This window comes from Typopeltis vanoorti, chromosome 20, assembly GCF_054136105.1.
Source record: "Typopeltis vanoorti isolate ZY-2024b chromosome 20, IOZ_Tvanoo_1.0, whole genome shotgun sequence".
In the NCBI taxonomy this organism is placed as follows: domain Eukaryota; kingdom Metazoa; phylum Arthropoda; class Arachnida; order Uropygi; family Thelyphonidae; genus Typopeltis; species Typopeltis vanoorti.
In genome coordinates, this window is record NC_143568.1 from 56,096,852 (window position 1) to 56,123,523 (window position 26,672).

Below are 26,672 nucleotides of genomic sequence, written 5' to 3' on the forward strand. Positions count from 1 at the left end.
AAGGTATGTGGGGGTGGCAATATCCCCAAAGAGGACAGTCACTAATCGTGTGCCCTAGTCTCTTTGCTGCTTAATTTGTATGTAAATGATGTAGGGAAGGACTTGAGTGGCAATATGCTGTTGTTTGTAGATGATGCAAAGTTCATGAGCATTATGAGAATTAGAGCAGATGTTTCTAACTTTACAAGAGGACCTAAATAGACTGACTGAATGGGTGAGTGTGTGAGGATGTCATTTTAATGTAACAAAGTGTAAGGTTTTAAAATTTTGGATGCATAGATGGAATGCAAATTATAGGATTGGTGGGGATATTTTAGTGGAGGTGGAGGAGATGAAAGATCTGTGGTTGTTGGTGGATAGGAACTTGAAATTTTATGGACATCTTGTTAAAATTATGAGGACGACACAGCAGATTATGGGACTGATGTGGAGAACTCTGACGTGTAGACATAAGGATGTTTTGATTCCATTGCACAAGGCTCTTTGATCAGGTTGCATATCAATTACTATGCACAGATTTGTTCTCCAAGTTTTCAAAAGGATGATGAGATGTTGGAGAGGGTTCAGAGACGATTGACTAAGTTGATTTCTGATCTCTAGAATATGTGGAATATGAGGACAGATTGAGAGAATGCAAATTACGGATCCTAGTGTATAGAAGGAAGAGGGGAGACGATCAAGATGTATAAATTGGTAATGGGTAATTACCAGATTAATGTGGATGAGATTTTTCATGGAATATCTGAAGACAGGGAGAATGAGAGGTCAACCCTGGAAGCTGTATAAGGTGGGTATGAGAATGGGGATTAGGAGTAGATTTTTTGTAGAGAGAATGGTGGGTAATTAGAATTTTGCCTGAGAGCGTGGCGAGTGCCATTACAGTGAATGCATTAGTAAGTCGAGGCATGATGAGCTGTGCATGTGAGAGGGGGAAGACCTTCTGCAGTGAGTCACTTGACTCCATGGAGATCTGTTAATAACGATAAAAGAAATTTTTTTAATACATGATGAAGAGAAAACTGAGGGCAAGGGGTCATCTCTTGTGTGTGGTGGTGAGGTGTGTGTGTGGACTAGATTTTTTGCTTGGAAAATGGTGAATGAGTGGTGTAGTTTTTGTAGTTTTCCAGAAGTGGTTGTGAGCACCTTGACAAAGGATGAGTTTAAGGAGAAATTATAGATATTTTGTGCATAAAGTTATAGTTATCCCCCCCCCCCACACACACATGAAAGACAGAAGAGCCTATACCAAACAGATACCATGTAAGGGTGGGGTCAGGAATATAGTAATTTGTTGATATTTTTCTTGAATTGTTGAAGATTGTAGTCCTTTTGAAATGCTTCATGAGAGAGACTGTTCCACAGTATGAAGGTGGAAGGAATGAAATACGACTAGGAGTAGCAGGTTCAGTGAGTATGCAGCTTTGGCTATAAGGAGATGTATAGCAGCTGTTGCTCAAAAAATCTAGTCCTGTACATCTGGCAGAAATGGAAGGCGTAATGAATACAAGTTTTACTTAACAATAGCCATGGAAACATCTGCAGAAGAGAGAATTCAGAAATTGATTTTCAGCAGGTATTGGCTGAAGAGAGTGTAAGAGAAGTGTCATTTATCAACTGGACAGGCCTTTTCTGAATAGCATCAAGAATTTTTAGGGAGGTCTTAGGGTACATCACCCCATATATGAGAACACTATTCCAATGTTGGTCAGATTTGGGATTTGTACAGAGCAAGTACCTGTTTGGCAGTGAAGTACATCTTGACCTGAAAAGGATGCTAAGTTTTTTGGAAGCTGTTGATGCTATAAAGATGATATGATTGTGCCAGGAAAGGTTTGGAGTATGAGTCAGTCTGAGAAGAAGAAATTTGGTCTTGACTGTTGAGCTCATTATTATCAAAAGTAAGTGAGGAGATCTGAGATCTTTTTTATAGGAAAACAACAAAACTGCATTTTGAAAGATCGAAGTTGACTAAGTTGCTTTCATCCCAATCATGGATACCGTGAGGATCAGTGTTCAGGGTACTTATTATAGATGATCTTAAAACATGATATGATTGAGAACTGCACTTGTCATATGAGTAGGATGAGTGGAGTGTGCCGTCATCAGCAAAACTATGAATAGGGTTGCGAAATGATAATTGTTTTATTGATAAATTCATTTACTGTGTCTATCAAATAATCATGGAAGTCCCACAGGGTTTGTGTAATCGAATCGCTGTATGCATAATTATTTCCTTTCTGAGCATAACCCATGCTCAGATGTGTGCTCATCAGTAAGATTCAGAGTTTTATAATATCCTTTTCAGTTGCTGCTATATTAAGTTCCATTCTTTTCACACTTTGCAAATAAAAGGAGAGACACTTTACACAATATGAGGCTACAAAGCCATGATATCTGATCATGAAAAAATTTGATTCTTGGAGCCTAATTTCTTGTTTTCTAACCTTACTCCATGTGGCTGCTGAAAGAATGATTGATTTCTGTCATAACAGAATTCAGTTAATGACATTTTGCTTAACATTAAAGACTTATAAGACCCTAGATACTTGGTAGATACTAGGTAGATACTACGCACACACAGTCATACGGATATGTAGTTGGCACACAACCATTATGCTATAAATGCCTTTCAAATGGATCCAGGTCTTTTCTCTTTCTCATTTTTCTGATCATGTGACTGCAGACTATTATCCCATTATTCTTAGAATGATGTTGAAGCATAGATTTTTATATTATTCTCTGGATAAAATAAAGATAAATATTTTGTTTATTTCAGTTATCACTCTGAAACAAGATTGGTCCGTTACATGAAAGTTCTAGAAAACAAAGATATCTCGCTTGTTCATTCTATGATACCATTGGTAAGTAAATGTTGTCATTTGCAAAAGAACTAAGATATTTTTATTTAATATGGATACAAGAAAATGTAATATTCTGTTATGCTGCTCTTTAGGTTTAAATGACTTATTTGTGTGGTGCTTTGAAGTGCCTGTGTAAAGAGTAGTTGTAAGAACAGTGTAACATTTGCAATTCAAACCTATCCTGTCAGGTGTCTTCTCCCTCCAGGTGATCTGCTGCATTCCTCATATGAGAGATAGGTCCAGTCTTCTATATTTTTCATCCACTCCAGTCTTTGTCTTCCTCTCTTTCTCTTTCCCTCAACAGTTCCTTCAAGAAGTGTCCTTTGTAGGCAGTTATGTCTCAGAATATGTCCAAAATATCTGACTTTTCTCTTTTTAATTTCTTTCATCAGGTTCCTGTTTATGCCTGCTATCTCTAATACCTCTTCATTTGTCTTTTTATGATATTCTCATAATTCTTCGCAACATCCACATTTCAAAGGCATCCAATTTTTTCACACTCAGGTTGGAGAGTGTCCATGTATCTACTCCATATAATAATGTAGACCATATGTAGCATTCGGAGATTTTTAGTCTTGTTTACAGATTTAATTCTCTAGATGTTAGTAGATTTTTCATCCTGTTGAAAGTTGACCTTGCAATTTCAATCCTTTTTTCTAATTTCATCTTCTGTCCTGCCATTCTCTGTGATCAAGTGTCTGAAGTATATGTATTTTTGCACCTGTTCTAATTTATCTCCTTTTATATTGATGCATATTTTGGTATTTTCTTTTTCTTGAAATTATCATGATTTTTGTTTTTTTAAAGTTGAAACTGAGGCAATACTGTTCGCTATACTTGAGGGTTTCATCTATAAGAGTTTTGAGGTCATATTTGTTTTCAGCTAGAAGAACTGTGTCATCTGCATATCTTAGGTTATTAATATTTCTGCCCCCTACAGTGATTCCTTTGAGGTTACTTCTGTGTACAGGTTAAAGAGAATCGGAGAAAAGACACAGCCTTGTCTCACACCTTTCTGAACTGGGAATTCTAAGGTGTCTATTTATTCTCAAAGATGCAGTCTGTTCCCAGTAAAGATTAGTTAATAGCCTAGTGTCTTTTCCATCCATGCCTATTTTTGAAAGGATTTCAATTAATTGTTCATGTTGGACATTGTCGAATGCCTTTTTGTAATCTATGAAGCAGAGGTACACATCTTTTTGTTTTTCTAGATATCTTTCTGTGATGGTTCTGACGTTGAATTCTATTGTACCTACATTATCCTTCTATTGTACCTACATTATCCTTCTATTGTACCTACATTATCCTTGAAGCCTTTGTGTATCATTTATTGCTATGTTTATTTTTCTTTTATTTCTTTCAAGAATAACGTATAGGAGGACTTTTGATACTTGACTGATGAGGCTGATTGTCCTGAACTCTTCACATCCTGTAGCTTTTGTTTTTTTTGGGAATTGGAACGAAAATCGAGTGATTTATCTTTGGGTAGAAATTCAGTCTCGTATATTTTATTGCATACTTTTTTTAGAAATTTCAGTCCTCCTTCATTGAGAGCCCTCAACCATTCTGCCAAGATGTTATCTATTCCTGCAGCTTTATGTGGTTTAAGTTTTCTGATGGCATTTTCAACTTCACAGAGTAAAATGGATGTTCCTTTTAAATCAGTCTGTTCAGGAATATAATTTCTTTGTTGTTCATATAATTTCCTTGTGTATTCAATCCATCTTCCCATGATTTCTTTTTTATCCATTAGAATATGGTCTCTTGAGTCTCTAATGACACTTGCATGGTTTGCTGTATTTGTCCTGCTTGTCATTTCTCTGATCTTTTTATGCATTTCTCTGCTTCTGTGTTTTCTATCAAGGTTTTATATCTATACATTTATATTTAATCCATTCCTCTCTGGCTTTCCTGCATTCTTTTTTTATTTCTTTATTCATGCTTTCATATTCAGGTTTGTTCTTTAACTTTTTTCTTTGTTCCATCAACATCAGTATTTTTTCATTCATCCAAGGTTTATTCCTTTTCCTTTTTAATTGTGGGAGTGTATTTTTGGCTGCTTCATTGATGCTATTCTTGAATGTTTGCCAGTTCATGTTAATTTCATCAATTAGTTTTCTATTTTCTGTGTGAGTTGTGGTGTCAGACTTGTTAAGGGATTTTGTGAATTCTTTTATAAAGTAGTCTTTAACTTCTTGGTTGTTAAGTGAGTCTGAATTATAAGTTTCTCTTATGAATGGTTGGCTTGGTATCTTAAGTTTTATTTTGATTTTTGTTATCACTGGGTTGTGGTCCGATCCTATGTCTGCTCCAGGATATGTTTTTGTTTGTGTTATTGCATTTTGGAATCTTTTGCTTATTTGGTTTCTATAGATGTCTCCAGGGCTTTGCCAAGTATATAGTCTTCTGGGAGGATGTTTAAACAGTGTGTTGGCAATTATTAGGTCATTGGTTTCACAGAATTGAATTAAACTTTCACCTCTTTCATTTGATTCCAAGCCCTTGGTTTCCTATGCAAAATGAGATTTTTTCTGAGCCCACTTTTGCATTTAGGTTGCCCATCATTATAATAACATCATCTGACTTAGCACTGGAGATTGTAGTTTGGATGTCTTCATAAATTGTTCCAACTCTTCAACTGGGTGATCTTGGGTTGGCGCATATGCGTGGATAATATACAGGTTGAATGGTTGTACAATTATTTTGGCTGTTATGATTCTGTCATTTATAGGCCAATATCCCTGTAGAGATTTTGCAATTCTATTACTTAGGACAAGCACTACTCCATTAAGGTGTAAGTCACTGCCAGAGTAGATTATAGTGTGATTTTTTTCTTCTTATTATGCCTGTATCTGTTCATCTCACTTCACTGATACCTGCAATATTGGCCTTCATAAACTTCTAATTCCTGGAGTAGGTTATCTAATTTGCCTGTCTCGTAGAGTGTTCTGACATTCCATGTTAGTATTTTCAAGAGATTGCTCCTGGTTTTCAGACAAGGGACATCTGAGAATATCCTCCCTGGAGGGTTTGGGATATTATCTTCATACACTACCTTAGTAGTTCTTGTCTTACAATTCCTGGTTTCAAGCTCTTCTTCCCTGTAGCTATAAGAGCTGATGGTTGCAGGAGTCTCAATCACATTTCTAACTTCATATTGTGACAGGGTGTGTTTCATGGTTGACACTGGATAAATACGTGGTGAGGCTCCGATCTCTTCCACGATGGCTGGCCACAACTCCCTTAGATATCAGGAGTGTGCCCTAGATGTGCTGCACATCTTGCTGTCATGCCCTTGATGCCATTGATCAGTCAGTGTTGATTTTTCTGCCATCTTGGCCATTCCAGACTTCGTGCACATAAAGGACATTCCCTATTTACAGCATTCTATATTGCTGATACCCTCACTTAGTTTAGTCTGCCAGCCGAGGTGGTTTACCAGGGTGTGGCTGCTGGTGTGCACTACCAACTTCTTGGAGCCATAATGAGTGTGTGTGAGGATCAGAGCCGAACATCCTGACCCTGAGATCAGCGGCTGACATCGATTCTAAGGTGCTACCTCTCCATACACCCCACGCACCCCTAGGTATCAGTATTATTTAGGTTCCAGCACATGAAAGGTTTTTTGTAATCCTATAGTACATTAGTACTCTCCAGCCAAGAGGCTGCAGGTTCGAATCCTGCCAAGGCCATGGATGTTTATAATTGTCCTACTAACTAGTTACCATATGTACTGTTGTGACCTATGTCCTGGCACAGTATGGAACTTTAGTCTTTGTGCCATAAAAAAATCAAATAAAAAAAAAAATCCTTGGAATCCAGAGACTGATGGTGGAAGATCCAAACCAACTATTACATACACAAAAATTATCATACCTTCCCTTAAACTCACTCATTGTCAGAGAACTTATATATATCAATTCTAGCAACCCATTCCACTTGTTTACCACTCTCCATGCAAAATATCTAGTCCTCACAACCTTACTAACGACACTCTTATACAATTTCCAAAAATTACCTCTAATTCTCTATTTGTCATGATTGACAAATAGAAAAATTTCCTGTGCTTCAATTTTATATAATCCCTTTAATGTCTTAAAAGTTTCTATCATGTTCCCTATCTTCTGCCTATCAACTAAATTTTATAATTTACACACTGAAGATGTGTGGGTTATTCTCTCAAACAATCTCTGAACAATGCACTACTGACATTCTTTCCTTGTAGTGTCTCAAGCCATGGCACTGCCAAGCTTCTTCCTAAGTCTGTCATCATTATCAGTTTTATAGTTCAACCAAACTCTTTCTTGACAGAATTCCACATTTGGCAACTTTCCAGAACAAGACTGCAAAGTCACTCTTCCTAATTGGAGGCAGTGTCTACCTTGGTTATGGATATATCTTCTGACCCTGTTACCAGATCCAACACTTTTAAACCCCTGTCCCCTCTATAACATGTTGTTTTGAGTAATCATTCCTTAGCAACTGTATAAATTACATTTCCATCTTGCCATACCTCCTTTCTTCCCTCCAATTTATGTCCCCATAGTTAGTCTGCATAATAATTGTTCAGCCTGCACTCATTGTACCAATACATGGCATCTACTTTTTCCTGTTGGCCCTTGGTCTATAGCAGCAACCAACAACATATTTTGTGCTGTTGGCCTCTATTTCACACCAGACAGCCACAATGAACCATCTCCCTAGACTTAAAATCCTCTAACTTCTAATTTTGTTCATTCTAATTCTTTAGCTATCATCAGCAATACCCACCTCCTGTCCTATTCCCCTCTATCCTCCCTGAAAATTCAATACCCTTTACATTCCAACCCTGTAACTATATCATTTTCTGTCAACCAGGTCTCATTGATGCCTATAATTTTTGGCCAAGTTGAGCTGACCAATGCCAAAACCTTCTCATGTATTCCCGATACGTCTGGCTTTCATGGACACGTATTTCAACATCCTCTTGCGTAATGTCATTACCCAACCCATTTGAATCAGAAATCTGTGAAATGCATTCAGCATTGCATAATCATTTCTGTACCCTCACTCACTCATTTATCACAAGGGTGGCCACACACATACACACACGTCTGATTGCATCCCTCTCTATTATCGAAAGGTGCCCGTGGAATGGAAGGAAGGTAAGATAGTGCCATTGCATAAGGGCACTAGCAGACAAGAAGTGTCTAATTATAGGCCAGTTTGTGTGTCATCAGTAGTTAGTAAGATCTTGGAGAAAGTAGTGAGGGACAGTGTAAAGCATTGGGCAGATGAGGGTAATGTCATCTGCGAGAGTCAACATGGATTTGTGAGGGGGACACTCTTGTTTTAGCAATATGCTAGCCTTTTATGATAAAGTTACAAGAGCATTAGATGAGGGAAGGGCATATACTGCCATTTTCCTAGACTTAGCAAAGGCATTTGACAGGGTGCCACATGATGACAAGCTTAGGAGATTAATTGGTTCAGTGCCATGGCATGTACAACTGCAAGGGCTAGAAATTGATAGTGCATGGGAGGCAGTAAAGAAGTGTTTGCATGAAGCAATGGCTGACTGTATACCTAGAGTCCGAATAATAAATCAAGTAGGGGTTAAATGGATGAATAACACCATTAAGCTTGAGCTGCAAAAAAAGAAACAACTATGGAGGGAATTTAAGGAGAAAGGTGACCTGAAGGCACATGAACAGTATAAAGCGCAGGCCAGAAGGGTAACGAGTGTGGTAAGAAAAGCAAAAAAAAAAGGATTATGAAAGAACATTGGACATGCAGGCTAAGGAGAATCCTAAACAGTTTTTTCGATATGTTGCAAGTAAAAGAAAAAATGTATATGGTTGAATGATTTTGAAGAATGCCGATGTTAGGGAGGTAACCAACTCAGCTGATATAGTTGAATTACTGAGTGAGCATTTTGCGAGAATATATCTTCCAGGTGGTGACATTGCAGAAATGAATGAATCAATAGATTACACGAGAATTGTGGTGAATGAAGTGGAGGTGAGTAGTCTATTGCAAAACCTCAATGTCAATACATCTGTGGGATTGGATGGTATACCAGCTCGTGTTGTACGTGAAGAGGCTAAAGAATTGTCAGTACCCTTGACCATTTTGTTTAATTTGAGTCTCTGGTCTGGATTAGTCCCAAGGGGGGTGGAAAGAGGGAAAAATAGTTCCACTGCATAAAGGAGGTTCCAAGACTGATGATGTAAATTATCGACCGATTAGCATATCAGGCATCGCTGTCAAGGTCTTGGAGAAATTAGTGAAGAGAAGAATACAGGACTGGATAGATAAAAATGGGATACTGTATGGGGGACAACATGGTTTTGTGAAGGGTAGATCATGCCTCAGTAACTTGCTCTCATTTTATAACACAGTGACGGCTGAACTGGATAAGGGTAATGGGTTTACAGTGATTCTACTGGACCTTGCTAAGGCCTCTGTAAACTGGAGCAGATGGGGATGGATATAGGGTTGGTGAGATGGATAGGAGGGTGGTTGATGGAGAGATACCAGAGAGTGGTTTATTCAAGAGTGGAGTCCAAAAGACGGCTTGTGACTAGTGGTGTGCCGCAGGGTTCTGTTCTTGGACCCTGCTACTTTTCAATTTGTTCATTAACGATATAAGAAAGGATCTGAGAGGAAGTGTTCACTTGTTTGCTGATGATGCAAAGCTGGGTAGAGCAATTGTGAGTGCACAGGATGTCAAAATTTTGCAGGATGATTTGAATAGTTTGGAGGACTGGACTAGGGAAAATAGATGTCAATTTAATGTGGCAAAGTGTAAGGTTATGCATTTTGGAGTGAAAAGATTAGCAGCAGTATATCACATTGGTGGAACCGTACTCCAGGAGATTGAGGCCAGGGATTTGGGAGTGTTGGTGGATAGGGAGTTGAAGTTTAGGGGGCACATTGCAAAAGTGGCCAAAACAGCTCATCAAATCACTTGGTTGTTGAAAAATAATTTAACAAGCAGAGACAAACAAGTTATTGTTCCTCTATATCGAGCCTTGATAAGACCCCATCTTGACTACTGTGCCCAGATATGGGTGTCAGGGTTTCTTCTTGATGGGGAGGAAGTGGAGAGGATCCAGAGACGAGTGACCAAGATGATACCAGGTCTGTGGAATGAACCTTATGAGAACAGGTTGAAGATTTTTGTGTTACAAAAATTGGTTGATAGGCAGAAAAGGGGTGATATGATTGAGACATTCAAATTACTGAAGGGTTTCTATAGGATTAATCCAGAAGATATTTTTGAGAATAGGATTGGTGGTGGGAGGACTAGGGGCCATACATGGAAGCTGGGCAAGAGTGTGGTTAGCAGGGGTGTTAGAACTTGGTTTTTTACTTGGAGAGTGGTAAATGAGTGGAATAAGTTGCCAGAGTCTGTTGTGGGTGCTATGACTGTGAATGAGTTCAAGGCGAGGTATGATAGATACTGTGTGAATGTTGAATAGTTGCTCTTGACATGATCTTAGGGCCTCCCTCGATGAGTCTGTCGACTCCTTGGAGTTGCCCGAGATAATAATCATAATAATAACAATAAGCTGATATTCAAGTTGCAGCACATGGGTCTGGATGTCAGATTGGTCAACTGGATTCAGGATTGGCTGTCTGATAGGTATCAGAGAGTTGTATATGGTGGAGCAGTATCAAAGAGGCAGAAGGTTACGAGTGGTGTTCCACAGGACTCAGTGCTGGGACCTATATTGTTTAACCGTTATATCAATGACATCTTCCATGGATTGCAAGGGGATATTCAGTTGTTTGCGGATGATGTGAAGTTGGGAAGTGTTATTAGTAATAGTGCAGATGTGGTAGCCCTGCAAGAGGATTTGAATATGCTAGATAGATGAGCAAATGAATGAGGGTTTCAGTTTAATGCTTCAAAATGTAAGGTCTTGAGGTTTGGGACACATCAATGGGATGCTGCATACTTTATGCGAGGAGTTAAACTAAAGGAAGTAGGGAGAGACGAGATCTGGGACTGATGATTGATAGAGAACTGAAATGTAGGGTACGTATTGCAAAGGTAGTGAAGGTAACACAGAGGATTGCTGCAATAATGAGGTGGACACTGACCTGCAGAGATAAAATGGTTATCATTCCGTTGTATAAGACTCTGATCAGACCACACTTAGACTATTGTCCTCAGATCTGGTCTCATAAAACGGAATGATAACCATTTTTCATTTCTTCTTTTTTTTTCCTTCTTCTCATCTCTGTCCTATCATGCTGAGGCAGTATATTTGCAATTTTTACTTCCTTATTCTTCAGTTTTACTTCTTTTTTCAACAACTCTTTCATATCTTCTCATTGCACAGACACAGGGTTTCTCAGTGCTTCCAAAGTTCTAAACCTTGGCACTCTTCCTAGAATAGCCAAGTATCTTCAATTAACAAAACCTTTAGTCTCCCAATTTAAATCAAATTTCATCAGTTCTTTTCATTTTGATTATGGAAGAGAGATAAGGGGAGGGGCGGAGGACAGATACACGAAGAATATAAGACGCAGGCCAGGAGAGTGACCAGAATGGTAAGGAAGGCAAACTGGAATATAAGAAGAGATTGGCAAAATATGGAATAAGAGATTGGCACTAAGATCCAATGAAAATCCTAGGGAATTTTTTAGCTATGTGGTCAGTAGTCGGAGAAATGATTGTGGAAGAATGACATTGCGGGATAAAAATGGAAATAGAGTGACTGATGCAGAGGACATAGTCGAGTTGTTCAGTGAGCACTTTATTGAAGTATTTCATCAAAATACTGAGATATCAGTAAAGCTGTTGGACTGGATGGTATTTCAGCACAGGTTTTGAGAGAATGTGCTAAAGAACTTACAGCTCTGTTGACCTGGCTTTTCAATAAAAGTCTGGCTGCGGCAAAGGTACCCAGGGAATGGAAGGAAGGTAAGATAGTGCCACTGCATAAGGGCGGTAGCAGATTGATGACACACAAACAGGCCTATAATTAGACAATTATAGGCCTGTTTGTGTGTCATCAGTAGTTAAGGTCTTGGAGAAATTAGTGAGGGACTATATACAGCATTGGGCAGATGAGGGTAATGTTATCTGTGAGAATCAACGTAGTTTTGTTAAGGGGAACTCTTGCTTTAGTAATATGATTGCCTTTTATAATAAAGTGACAAGAGCACTTTATTATAAAAGTGCTCTTGTCACTTTATTTATTGAGGGAAAGGCATATACTGCCATTTTTTTGGATTTTGCAAAGGCGTTTGACAGGGTGCCACATGATAAGCTGATAATGAAGTTGCAGCACATGGGTTTAAATGTCTGGTTAGTCAAATGGATTCAGGATTGGCTGACTGATAGGTATCAGAGAGTTGTGTTTGGTGATGCAATATCAAGGAAGCAGAAGGTTTACAAGTGGGAGTTCCAAAGGGCTCAGTACTGGGACCTGCATTGTTCAACCTTTATATCAATGATATTGTCAATGGATTGCAAGGAGACACTCAGTTGTTTGCGGATGATGTGAAGGTGGGAAGGGTTATCAGTAATAGTGCAGATGTGGCAGCCCTGCAAGAGGATTTGAATAAAGTAGACAGATGGGCACATGAATGGGGGTATCGGTTCAATGCAGCAAAATGTAAAGTCTTGAGGTTTGGGACACATTGATGGGACACTGCATACTTTATTGGAGGAGGTAGGGGAGACATGAGATTTGGAGGTGATGATTGATAGGAAACTGAAATTTAGGGTGCATATTGCAAAGGTGGTGAGGGTAACTCAGAGGATTGCTGTAATACTGAGAAAGGACGCTGACCTGCAGAGATAAGAGTTATCATTCCGTTGTATAAGACCCTGATCAGACCACACTTAGACTATTGTTCTCAGATCTGGTCCCATACAACTGAATGATAACCATTTTTCATTCCTTCTTTTTTTCCCTTCTTCTCAGCTTTGTCCTATCATACTGAGGCAGTATACATGCAATTTTTACTTCGTTATTCTTCAGTTTTACTTCTTTCAACAACTCTTTCATATCTTCTCATTGCACATTTCTACCCTTTCAAATAATTTGTTCTTACCATAGCAAATCATCTTTCACTTCTCCGTTTTGAAAAATAACAGCTTCGCTAATATCCTTGATTTTAACACTTGGGAAATATGCTTTCATCACTCACTTATTAAGTATACCTCTTATCATTGAATCTCCATATGATATTTTCTTATTCGAAAATAAGGAAATATCGAATTCACTTTTTCTTTCATTCTCTTGCCTGCTGTATCATGTGACTATCGTTTCTCCAGTTGCTCTCTCGCATTTTGTTCTGTGAAGAATGCAACGTAAGTGCGCAGTTTCACTTCTTACTATCACTTCATAATAAACATTACTTTCATGCTCTCATTCCATGCACTATCATTTACTACTTCCACATTTGCCAGGACAATTTTGCTATCTTTTCTTATATCACTGATATTCATCACTTCATTTTCCCACTTAACACATGACTCTCATTTCTTGCACTGCAAACAGAACGGTTACAACAAATTTTCTCACTTTCATGCTTTCATACCACAACCATTCACTCTTGGCACTGAATACATAGAACATACACTACATCATACATAATCCCTCATGCTAAACTAAGTGAACAAGGAAGTCTTGGCCACCATTTTCCTTGTGCACATTAGTGTCATGCACTTTCTAAATGATATCCTGTATTAAATTTTGTAAACACACACACACACACACACACACACACACACACACACACACACACACACACACACACACTCTCTCTCTCTCTCTCTCTCTATTGCAGTCTAAAATAAGTAAGATATAACAAAAATTAATTACTGAAATGACTAATTTTCACAAAAATAGAGGACATATCTGTAGAACATGTACAACACCACTAATGCTCTGCACTATGCTAGTGCCACTCTTGATTTTCCCATTATTGGGAAACTCTTCTCTAGAGATCAAGATTCTGCTAGCATAGTGCAGAGCAGAAGTGGTGTTGCACATGTTCTCATTTAGGAGTGGAAGAGTTTTCCCCTCCTGGAAACGAGCTCCATATAAATAGGCTAGAGGATACTTGCCATTAAAATTATGGTCAAAACAACTAAGGCTATGGAGACCAGCGGTATGTAAACACGTTCGCTGCCACGCTACTTCGGCATAGTCTGTTCCCGTATGCCGGGCAATTTCACTTCAAGGTCAGTACGGTAATCTCGTTGCCGGCAGTAAGCGTCATACGAGTATACTCGTAGTTGGCTTGTGCAGAGCATATACCATCTATGAGAATACAGTTTTGATGCTAGCTCCACAAGCCAAGCATTTTCACTTCTTCAAGGTCAGTACAGTAATCTCGTTGCTGGCGGTAAGCGTCATACGAGTATACTCGTAGCTGGCTTGTGTAGCTGGTTTACTAACTACGAGTATACTTGTAGTTGGCAGCGAACGTGTTAATCAACCAGACACACCATATGGCTTTCCCCCCCGACATTTACTTTAACAAATAACTTTACCATTGTTTTCTGACCTAAGTTGGGCATAATTTCACCTTTTGATCATCTGTGATTTTCTGCTTCAGTTATTTCAGATATTTTTGTGCAACAATCGTATTGCAAATTCTTACTTTGGAACAGTTAATATATTATTCAATTACCAATCTTTTTAACTTTTTAAAATTTTTTTTTTCATTTGTGAAAGAATCCTTATATTTGGTTTAAAAATATTAAATATGAGTGACTTAGTTCAGTCAAGCTCTTATCACTATTTCTCATCGTTAATAGGACAGCTGAGAGAAAGCAGCTATTGGGGAATTACTCTCCTCCCAAATCTGGTAATTTTTCCCCTCAAATCCATAGGTCAGACTGATGGAGGGGGGGGGGGGGGAAAGACTTTCGTTCATTTATCAAACCTGTGTTTTTGTAAAATAATTTAATAGACATGCTTGTTAGTTTTGCTGGGGTGTGTGTGTGGTGGGGAGGGAATGTGTTTGTACATGAGCACAATCTTGGCTAGTTGTGTTCCATCTTGGAATGTTATATGTCTGCTGCTGACCCATTTTCAGTAATTATTGTTTTCTTAGTCCTCCTGCACCTGCTTCTGTCATGTTGTCTTGACTGATTTTTCATTTAATATTCTAACATTGACTTAATCAATTTTTACACCTCATTCTCAGTTGAAATTTTCTTTTTATATTGATTCTCCCCATACATACAGACACTGTTGTGCTTATAGGTCAAAGGACCTATAAGCACCACCATGTTGGAGATTTAATGGAATATAGACAGCACTAAGAAAGGATTAAAAACTATTTTAATGCTTCTAATATTTCATCTGTCACTGAAACATTTTCAGGGAGCAGAACTGATACTTGTAACATACAAAGATAACACAATAACAAAACAAACATGTGGATATAACTCTAAAGTCCTATCCTGGTATTTATTTATTTATTCTTATGGCAAAAGGAATACAGAAACAGCTACAGGTTAATGTCCAGTCTGGAAAGCCAATCCAAGTTCTCATCCGTCACCTTGTAGATATTCTGTAGGCCATCACCATGGAATTGGTGCCTTGGGCAGTCGTTCACAATATGCGTAATTGTCTGAGCCATGGGAGAACAATCACAATAAGGGTGGTCTAACAGCCTCCATTTATGTAGTAGGTAGCCACATTTGCCCTGGTTAGTTCTGATCCTGTTAATAGATGACCAAATCTCCCTAGGAAGAGCAAAACCAGGCTGTGGAACACAGGGATCTTCTACCAGGAAGCTGTTTGTTAGAAGATTGTTGGACCAGTATACACTCCACATGTCAGGTGTTGATGGCAGGGCAGCTGAAGAGAGTTCATCCATGGACCAGAAAGGCTTTGTAGATTTTAGGTGAAGACTAGGTGGATTTATGAGAGTCTGGTGCAGGGCCAGGAGTGGGTTGCTCATTACTTTATTAAATTCTTTAATCGAGACTTGTCTTCTCCGTATGTTTGGTGGAGCAGTGTTAGATAGGACAGGCAGCCAGGAGAGAGAGGGGTGCTTTTCACTGTCCCAGTAATTGTGCGCATGGTAGTTTAGCTGGAGTTTTATAATATTAGTGTGCACTTCTTTCCCAGACAGGGGCACAATATTCTGCTGTAGAGAATGCAAGAGCTAGTGCAGATGACCTTAGGAATTCTGCACCAAAATCCCAGGTTGTTCCAGCAAGCCTTGAAATGATATTGTTTCTCATTTTAATTTTGTTGGACAGGTTGGTGATGTGCCTTTTATAAGTTAGGCTTCTGTCCAGGCTCACTCCAAGGTATTTTGGGTGAGGCTCGTATTCTACCATTTTCCACAGAAAGAAAGGTTGAGGTGTCGATTTGCCTCTGTATTGTTCAGGTGAAATACCGTGGACACAGTTTTTGTTGGATTTAGCTTCAGGTAGCACTGCTAGAAGCACTCTTCCAGAATGTTCAGGTCTGTGTTCAAGGTTGATTCCAGGTTGGCAAAGGAGGTAGGCTGATGTAGGATCGTAGGTCATCAGCATACATATACTTGCTTGAGCTGATGTGGGGTAGGTCATACACATAGATGTTAAAGAGTAAAGGGGATAACACAGAGCCCTGTGTGAGACCGTTCTGAAGGAATCTGGGCCTGCTCTTTTTTCTCCCAATATGGACCCAGATCTTTCTGTTGGAGAGAATGGATTCAAAAAGCTGGAAAGTTTTTTTTGTGCTTTATAATATTTCCTGGCTTTAGGAGGATGCCCCTGATTCAGACTGTGTCATAAGCTGATGTTAGGTCAATGAAAGTGGTTCTGGATTTAAGTTTCTTCTGGAAGCCTGCCTCAATCTACATTGTCAGGACCAGGACCTGGTCACAGCAACTTCTTCCGGGCCTGAAGCCAGCTTGTTCAATCAGGAGTGCTCTTTCAATGAGTGGTGAAATTCTTTTAAGGAGAATTCTTACAAAGAGCTTAAAGGTGGAGCAAAGTGAGGAGATAGGTCATAGATTTTTGACATCATTTGGATATTTTCCTGGTTTGGGCATGGCAATTATTTTGGTTTCCTGCCACAGATTTGGTAGTTTTTCAGTCATAATTGTTGAGAGAAGGGTGGCCAGCCATGTTTGGCCTTGTTGACCGAGATGTTTTAGAAACTCAGGGCGGATACCATCCACTCCTGCAGCCTTGCCATTCTTGGTGAGTTTTAAGGTTACCTTTACCTCTTCCCGAGATACTGAGGGTATAAGTTCAGGAAGCTCAGGGCCTGTCTTCAGGATTTTTATGATGGAAGACTGCACAGTAATTTTCCTGATAGAGCTGGGACATATCTTGGAGGTTTTCAATAAATGATTATCCATTTGATCAGGCGTTATCTCTGTTGTTTTGTGTGTTGTTGGTTCTGCCCCACCTAATTTTCTCTGAAGTGACCAGCTTTTCCAGCTAGATGTGGTAAAATAGAGTTCATGGATGTTGAGATCCATCTTTGCTTTCTGTTTTTATCCAGCATTGCTATGACCTCCTTAGCAACAGTTGGGTCTTTAGTCTCTTCATATTTGGTTAAAAGTTCTGTTTCTCTACTCCAGCATTGGATGTATTGTTTTCTGCAGCCTCTAGGAATAGAGGCTTTGGCTGCAGTTTTGATTAGTTTAACAAATCTTGGATAGCAATTAGGGGTGGGTAGAATTGCTCTAATGGTTTGCTCGATATGTTTCTCAAATGCATTCCAGTTGTACCTGCGAATGCACTAGATGGAACACCAATCGCTAGTTGTTCAATCTAGCGATTAATGTTCTGCTGATGACTGGGATTGATGTGCCTGTCTCTATTAGTGTAGGGCAATGCTTACCATTAGGGAATCTGTTGAGGATGGTTCTGGTTGTTAGCAGTGGGTGGTCTTCAGAGCCTTTAGAGACTATGCACAGATCTGGGGTGTAGGTTCTGTTCGATCTGGCTGAGTGGAGAGTGCCTTCCTGCTTGACATCGTAAATCAAATACAGGTTATATGTATCCATCCGGTTAACTAGAATATTACTGTCTTGGTTGTTAGAGAAATAGTCCCGCATGGTGTGATGAGAGTTGAAATCACCAACATAGATAGCAGGGTGAGGTGGTGCCTGGTCCATCTGATCAGGCCAGGATTTCAGTGGTGGTTTGTAGACATTGTAGATGGTGGTATTTTGAACTTGAATACCTATGGAGTATTCTGCATCAGGTACACATTGGGTTTATGTCCTTGAGGCGAGGCCAGATGTAGGTTGCCAGGCCATGCTTGGGATGGCAGTTATAAGACACAAGAATTAAGCTTGGGATCTTTGGTCTATTGAGGGCTGTGTCAGGTACATGGATTTCCAGGAGAGCCAAGGGGTCAATTGATTTGTCTTTGGCTATTTTGTCAATAATTTCGGCTTTGGATTTAGATAGTCCTATGTTTAAGGAAGATATTTTGAGAGAGTGTTGTTTAGGGGATTGTAACTTATTTTTCGAAGCCCTCCAGCCAAACAAGCAATGCAATCCTTGTTATTTCGAGTGACTAACAAGCTGGCATGGAGCTTTTTAAGTTTTGTATTTATAATAGTTGCTGTAAGTAGTCCAGGAGGCTTGGTACCTTTGGATGCCTGGTTTGAGACATTAGCTTCGTGTTACTTGTGATTCATCTCTTCGACTTCTTTTGTCTGAAGCACCAGCAATGTACCACAGGGTAACGCTACTGGCAGGTGTGGGGGCAGAACACAGGAAGGCTGTCTCAGTCCCCTACCCTATCTAGGTAGTGTGCTGTCTATGGGCATTTGTGGGGTCCTAGGTTGTAAATTTGGATCTCTGACAATTAATGCTTCCTAAATTTTGGGAAGTGCTGCCTGGACTTAAATCTTGAGTGAGGAGTGGTTGCTTTGGATGGAGAGTGGATGACATGGAATGCATTGCTTGATAGTGGTGAGAGCAGTAACACTGAATGAGTTCAAAGAGTGGTATGATAGACTTTGCGTTTTCTAGAGTTGGCCTCCCATGCTGTGTCTTGTGACTCCAAGGAGGTCCTGAATCCTAATAATAAGTAAAAGCATAAAATGTCTATTCGGAATATTTCTTTTTAATTCTGTTTCAAACATTAGCACAGGAATAGTCACTCTCTATTTTTTAATCTCTATTGTAGGGGTCTTGCACTATGAAACTTAACAGCACTACAGAAATGATGGTAAGTTGTATAGTTGTTTTAATTATTTTCTAAATATCTGTACATATGAAATTTTGTGATGTTACCAATTTATTAAATTTCTAAATATCTTCTTAAGTTTACTGATTTCTATTTTTTTTTTTGTATCTTTCCTAAAAAAAAAATATTTGAACTGTTCACATTTTTTGTCATTACTATTATTATTACTATGTGACATCTCCAATCAATCCAAGGATTTATTATGGGAGGGCACTCTATTTCACTACATGTGATTTACTGTTCCTTTATTTAATCTCCCAACTACACAATATTGACACTGTTACTATCAATGCACAGCACCATTTACTGACTGCCAATATTATTTTTTGTCTGTAAATTGTGGTCTCTTGGCTAATTTGTTTGCATACAGGATGAAAATCTCAAGTACCTAGAAGAAAAATTGCAAAAAAATTGTCTAGGTTGAGATTTGGTAAGCAACAATGGGATGCAAAGTATGCACGTTGCACAAGTTGTGAAGATGTCACATCGGATATTGGCAATGATGCGAAGGACCCGACATGCAGAAATAGAGAGGTTATGATGATATTGTATAAGGCCTTGATCAGGTCTCGTATGGATTAATGTGCACAGATTGGTCACTGGGTTTTCATGGTGACGAGGATATGTTGGAAAGGGTCCGAAGAAGATTCACAAGGGTGGTCAATGGTCTTTAGGATGTGGCGTATGAGGACAGATTGAGAGAATGTAAGTTGCAGGGCCTCGTGAATCGGGGGGGGGGGGTTGTATGATTGAGACATATAAGCTAGTTGGGTTGTTATGAGGTTGACATGGAAGAAATTTTTCATAGAATGGGTGGGGGGGTGGATAGAACAAGCGGCCATCGCTGGAAACTGTATAAGGAAGATGTGAGCAGAGAAGGCCAGAAGCAGGTTCTTTCCACAGAGAGTGGTTGGCGAGTGGAATAAATTGTCTGATGTCTGAAATTTAGGGACATGTTGCCAAAATTTTGAGGACAACACAAAGAATTCTGGGAATGATGCGGAGAGTCTACTGACTAGTAGAAGTAAGGAGATTGTCTTGTTTCATTGTATAAGGCTTTGATTAGGCCACACATGGACTTCTGTGCACAGGTTTGGTCACCTGGTTTTTGAAAGGATGAAGAGATGTTGGAAAGGGTCTAGAGATGATTTACTAAGATAGTCTCTAATCTCTGGAATGTCAAATATGAGGAAAGGTTGAGAAGATGCAATTTACAGAGTCTAGTGGATAAGAGAAAGAGGTGTGATATGATAGAAACCTGCAAGCTAGTAAGGGGTTGTTATAGGATCAATTGTGGAGAGATTTTACTGAAAACAGTGGGAGATCAGGAGAGAACCAGAAGACATTCCTGGAAGCTGCATAAAGAGGGTGTGAGCAGGGGAGTGAGAAGCAGGTTTCTTGCATGCAGAGTTATGAATGATGGAATGCCTTTCCTGGTGAGCTGTGTGTATGAAAAAAGGACTTGCTAAATGAGTTTTTGACTCCATCAGGTCTTGGGATGATGATAATGTGTTTTGAATGTAGACACATGGAATCAGTTTAAAGCACAGTTGGATGAGCATTCTGTGCAACAGTGTGGTGGAGTCAGAGACAATGAGTCTCTGACTCCATCAAAAAACCTGCTACTTCTGAGATTGGCTAACTCACTTTCAACTGAAAAAGCCTATTATAAAGAATGCTCTTGTTACAATAAGAATCAAACTCAGATCTTTTCCAGTCAATAGACACAATGCCCCATTGTTCTTCGAATTCACTACGAAGGTACTTAGTTCTCTCTTAATATACAGGTTGGCCCATAAGTCATGAAGGGGTTTAAAACGTGAAAAACGTTTTTAATTATTAATTTTTTCATTTTTTTTTTCAGATATTCTAAAGAAAATTTCAGAAATTAATCATGAAAATGTTCACAGCCCAACAATGAACCAAAATTGTGAATATATTTTTTTTAACAAATAATTTCACCAAGATCTGCAATTAATTGTACATCATGTTCTTCAGATCTGACTCCCAACTTCTGTGATTGTTTGGGGCTTTTTCCCGTATGGGGGAAAAGCCCCAAACAATCCAACAGCTGAAGGAGAGCATTTGTGCAGAAATTAGGATGCTGCAACCAGAAACATTAACAGCTGTCATGGAACATGCTATAGAAAGAGCCCATGGAAGGAATTTACTTAATGTGGTTTTTCATAACTTATAAAAAAATCTCCAGGTTCTGTATTTCACTATAACAAAAAAAGAATAAAAATAATAAATAAAAAGTTATTAAATGTTTTAAACCCCCTTTGTGACTTATGAGCCAACCTGTAGTAGTCTAATACCTATCAAGCAGTCAACTTAATGTACATGTATGCATTAGTTTCTGTCCTGTCCTAGAAATACTCAGGACAAAATTACCAAGAAATTTTCAAATCTTTGATGTCTAACATCCCAGGAAAAACATGCTAGAGACCCGAGACCTTTCTGAAATTTAAATTTACATATCAAACCAAAAAATTTTGAATTTATTATAAATAAAAATAAATCTAATTCCTTTTATTCCCTTAAGGGAGTTTGGTTAATACCGTTTTGAAACTGCAATAAAATTTTAACCTTAGGGTTAAAATTTTATTGCTTTTATTTATATGACAATGGTTAAATTTTATTGCTAATTAACAAAACTTTAATGATTGCAATAAATATTTTATTTCGCATTTTCTACAGCAGTTTGGGTTTCTTTTAAAATATGATTATGATACATTGATATCATTATATGACTATTTGGGGCCTCTGCCTACAGCCCCCCCCCCCCGAGTTCTGGACTGGTAGCTGGTAAGCCGGTTCTCCTTGAATTCTAATGACTCGAATTTTGAAGACTCGAAAGGGGGTTCCTCCCCCGGCGCATAAGGTGCCCAACTCCCCGAGTTCCGGACTGGTAGGCTGGTTCTCCTTGAATTCAGATGACTCGAATTTTGAAAACTCGAAAGGAGGTTCTGCCCCCCCCCCCCTTTCCGAGTTTTCGGTGCCCAATCCTCAGAGTTCCGGACTGGTAGGCCTGTTCTCCTTGAATTCTGATGACTCGCATTTTGAAGACTCGACACTCGGGGTAGTTCTGAGTTTCAAAACATTTCAAATAACTTGACAAAAAACGTGACACAAAAACGTTACAAAAAAGCCTTATCATTTTATATTATAGAGTAGATAAATGAACTGCAATAAAACATTCACACATAATAAACATTTTTATGACACTTAACTGCTCTGAGTCATTGTCTCTCTCAAGTGGTTTTGTTAGTTTAAAAAAAAAAATCACTACCAGTGTCCACTGGATATTTCATACTGTAATCTATGGCAAAGTTAATTTTTCATTTTTATTTTTAAATTTAGATCACATTTGATAACTTGCTGCCAAGTTAAAAATTATTAAAATATATTTTCATCATCAAGTTTCTGATATGTACCCTCAGGATATGTACAGGATATTATGATAGTACTACATGAAAAAGTTTCATCGTTACTAACTTTTAATAAGAGAGATGTTGGAAGTTTTTCCACTTGGTTATGCTATAAATTAAAGATGCCAAGAAGTTGTATTCTTGGTTTAATCTTTATCCAAGTGTAAGCAAACAAAGTTTATGTCTGAAGTAATTTCAGGATAGGGCAACTTGTATACAGAGCCTAATTACATCAGGTCACTTGACTTAGTATCCCATAATGCAAAGCACATATCCTTACAGATATGTATGATGCTATGTATTATGGGAAGGGTCACTACCAGACCGATTTTTATCTTTATTGATGTCTCATCAGTGGGAGCCAGACCCAGAAGTGTGATACCAAGGTTGAAGTAATACAGAAGTCTTATTTCCATATACAAGTAGCCAAAAGGTGTCACACCTTATGTTTACACTTGGATAAAGGATTAAACTAAGGATATAAATTTCTTTGCATTGATAGTATAACCAAGTGGAAAAACTTCTAACATCTATCTCTAATCCAGAGTATTTTAGAAATAAGGTGCGACACCCTTTGGCTACTTGTATATGGAATTATGACTTCTGCATTACTTCAATCTTAGTATCACTTCTGTGTCTGGCTCCCACTGATAACATCTTGGTTTTGGCAAGATAAGTACTTTGGTTTTGTTTTGTTTGTTTTTCATTCTGATTTTAATTTATTGGTGCTAGTGGTAGTTTTGCCCACACATATGGAAATATGACCTTTTTTTTTTTCTTAGGTAAATATTAAGATTGCTGGTAGTGTAGTTAATATCTGTATTATGGGATTACTTGTCACAGTATCATGGCTGGCATTTTATAGTAGCTCAAATAGAGCATTTGCTGGTGGTGTAGAATTGCTTCTATAATACAGGATTATTTAATTCCCAGTCTTAGGATAGAATCTTTTTTTTTTCTCTTACATCACATGGAGACTTCAGTCTTTTTCCTTACCTGAGATAACAGTACCAATTCCTCCAAGGGTGCGAACTCTAGGAATTGAAATTCCAGGATGTGAAGAAGCGAGACAGGTGACTAAGCTTTTAAAAGTGATAGTTGGTGCTAATAAGATATATTCTTTCACACTGTATGGCCAAGGGAAATATTTAATTGTAATTAAAGATGAGGAAACAAGGGACAAACTATTACAGGGTTTTACTTTCAAAGGCAGCACAGTTGTTCCTGTAATGGTTGGGAGCCAGGTAAAAAGAGTAAAAATTGAAAGATTTCCAATGGAATACATAGAGAACAGTAATGAAATTCTTATACAGACATTCTCAAAATGGGCTGAAATCAGTAACATACAAAAGGATTTATCAGATGAAGATCCAAACTGTTTTTCTGGTGATGTCACCTTCACAATGGATATGAAGACACCCGTACCAAGTTTTGTCAACATCAGTACAACCTGAGTTATGGTAAACTATCCCTGAGTAAAGGCAGTGCCTGCGTTGTGGTTCATACGATCACTTGGGTGGTAACTGCCCCAAAGATAAATGTTTCAACTGCATGGAGATCAGACATATCGCTAATCAGTGTCTCAAATCCTCAGAAATGCAAAACTTCCGAACATAGTGTTAACACTTGTCCTTTTACCCTGAATGATCAGACTCCATGTGTTGAGGCTTAAGTGCTGTGAAGAATTCCAGTTGGAGGTTTAATGGAATATTATCAGCACTGAGAAAGGATTAAAACTAATTTTAATGCTTCCAATATTTCGTCTCAGTCACAGAGACATCTTCAGGGATTACAAGAAACTTTTTGTAACAACACACACAAATACAATAGTGAGTGAAACTCAAGTCCTATCCAGGGGCACGCCAGTAGTGTCCAGCACCTGTGTGCAAAACTTTAGTTGGCGTCCCTATACCCCTTCCCCCAACAAAAAATCACTTTATAAAAACGTATCAGTGAGTTAAAATGAAATACGAAATATATTAATTATAAGTTTATTGAACAAAAAGCAGAAATTGCAAAAAATATGTATAAAAAACAATAAACATACAAGAAGGGTACAGAAAACAAAAATAATTTGAAAAAAATAAAGTAAATAAATAATAAGATAAATAAATAACAGTAACTTACAAGTATATAAAATAGGAACATATTAAACATTATTGGTAAAGAAATATTAAATAAATATTTAAACAGAAAGAAAAATCACTTAGTGAATTGAACTTTTCTAGTTTTCATTAATGAATATTCTCAAATAATATCATGTATATCAAGTTGATCCAAAATATCTGACTATTGATATAATGGCAAGATTTGAAAGTCTGTCTTGTACCACTGTGGAGCGCAAGTATTTTTTAATAATTTTAAGTTTAGAAAAGGACTGTTCCGCAGATGCTACAGATAGCAGTAATGACAAAAGAATCCAAAGAACAATTGTAAAGTTTAGATAAACTGTGATTAAGTCATTTGAATAAAGATACTGAATTATCTGATATATATCATTTTTAAAATTAGAAATAAATGATTGACAGTGTAAAATTTCTTCGTGTAAATCGTCTGTGTCAATGTCTGAATGATTCTCATGTGTTAATTTTTGTCATAACTTTTTACAACAAGATAATAAATATTCTTTATTTCGTGAAGTACTTAACAAATACAAAAACTGAAATGAATTCACGTTCTTTTAATAAAGTAAATCTTTCCTTCAAAGATTGTAATATTTGATTTATTATGCAGAGAAAAAAAAATTACTTTAAATGAAATTCATGTTTGTAATCAAATTGTTTGTCTTTTTACGTCGTCTTAGTGGTCTACTACTACAAAATACAGATTCTGCATCAAATTTTGCTGCAATTAATTTTAGCTTTCTACAATTTCTTTGAAAGTTTCATCAGATCTATAATCATTTAAAAATTGATTTAGATCATTCAATGCATCTAAAGTAAGTTGGAGATTCATAGATGAAGACTGCAGTATTTTGCTGACAAAATTCACTTTATTTAAAATATCATACCAAATCTTTGGCACCTGTGTGTGCCACACACATGGCCGGCACACCCCTGGTCCTATCTAGTGGTGCACCCTCTATGGGCATTTGCAGTGGCCTAGATGTAAAGAGGGATCTCTAATAATTACTGTTTCCCAAATTTTGGGAAGTTTTATACAACCGTATTTGTTTAAATTAGGTTGATTCATGAGTGCAGATGCAGATTCAAAGAACAGTCTTTCTTTTTTGAATTTACTATGGTGGAGCATGGTGGTTTTTTCCAGGAGATCCTGTAGGTTGTATCTAAAACATGGTCTGCAAGGCCAGATTGACCATAATTGTGATTGCAGATGACTTGTGTTTTTCTAATTGGATGGTTGCTGATCTGCCTGTCTGGAGTAAGCCAGTTTACAGGAAAGGTACTTTATATACTCCAGGCACTGAGAGACGAGGGAGCTGATCTTTGGTGGAACGGATAAGGGTAGCAAGTTTACGGTGTGGCTTAAGAGCTGTATGGCGGTTGTACTTTTTTAACGATCTGGCTATTTTTTCTGATGTGTCATGGATGTAAGGTATGGTGATGGCATTTCTGAAGTCCTTCTGAAGAGATGGACGGGGAAGGACTTGATTATTTTTTTAATTCTGTAATCATTGTAGCCATTGGAAAGGAAGGTGTTGTGTATGTGTTTGAGTTCAGTTGAAAGGACAGTTTCACTGGAACAAAAGTTGTGAGCTCTATTGGTAAGTTTTTTAATAATGCCATATAGCTTAGGGGGGGGGGGAAGAGATGTTTGTGAATGTATCTGCTTATATAGGTAGGTTTTCCATATACAGAGAAAGAAAGGGTACCATTAGGAAGGTGTGTTACTAAGGTGTCTAGGAAGGGTAAACTATTGTTATTTTCCTTTTCCATTGTAAACTGGATTCTTGGATGTAGACTATTGAGGTGACTGAGGAAGGAGTCTAATGTGTCTAGGCCATGAGGCCAAATAAAGAACACATCACCTACAAACACTCGAGTAAAAAAATTAAACCCATTTAAAAAGTGTCCTCCAAGCCTCCACCATAGTAAATTCAAAAAAAGAAAGACTGTTCTTTGAATCTGCATCTGCACTCAGGAATCAACCTAATTTAAACAAATTAGCATAAAACTTGCCAAAAGTTGGGAAACATGAATTATCAGAGATCCCTCTTTACATCCTAGGCCACCTGCAAAAGCCGTAGAGGG

The 26,672-nt window shown here is 38.1% G+C and overlaps 1 protein-coding gene across 1 annotated transcript in view; it reads left to right on the top strand.

Annotated features, from left to right (window-relative positions):
* The window catches only part of LOC150095455 (glycine dehydrogenase (decarboxylating), mitochondrial), a 649,342-nt gene that overhangs the window by 345,858 nt on the left and 276,812 nt on the right, over window positions 1-26,672 (top strand). Inside the window, exons 13-14 of the mRNA XM_090410555.1 lie at window positions 2,777-2,861; window positions 18,971-19,012. Of these exons, the coding sequence (XP_090266681.1) occupies window positions 2,777-2,861; window positions 18,971-19,012 (127 nt within the window). The remainder of the gene's footprint in view (window positions 1-2,776; window positions 2,862-18,970; window positions 19,013-26,672) is intronic.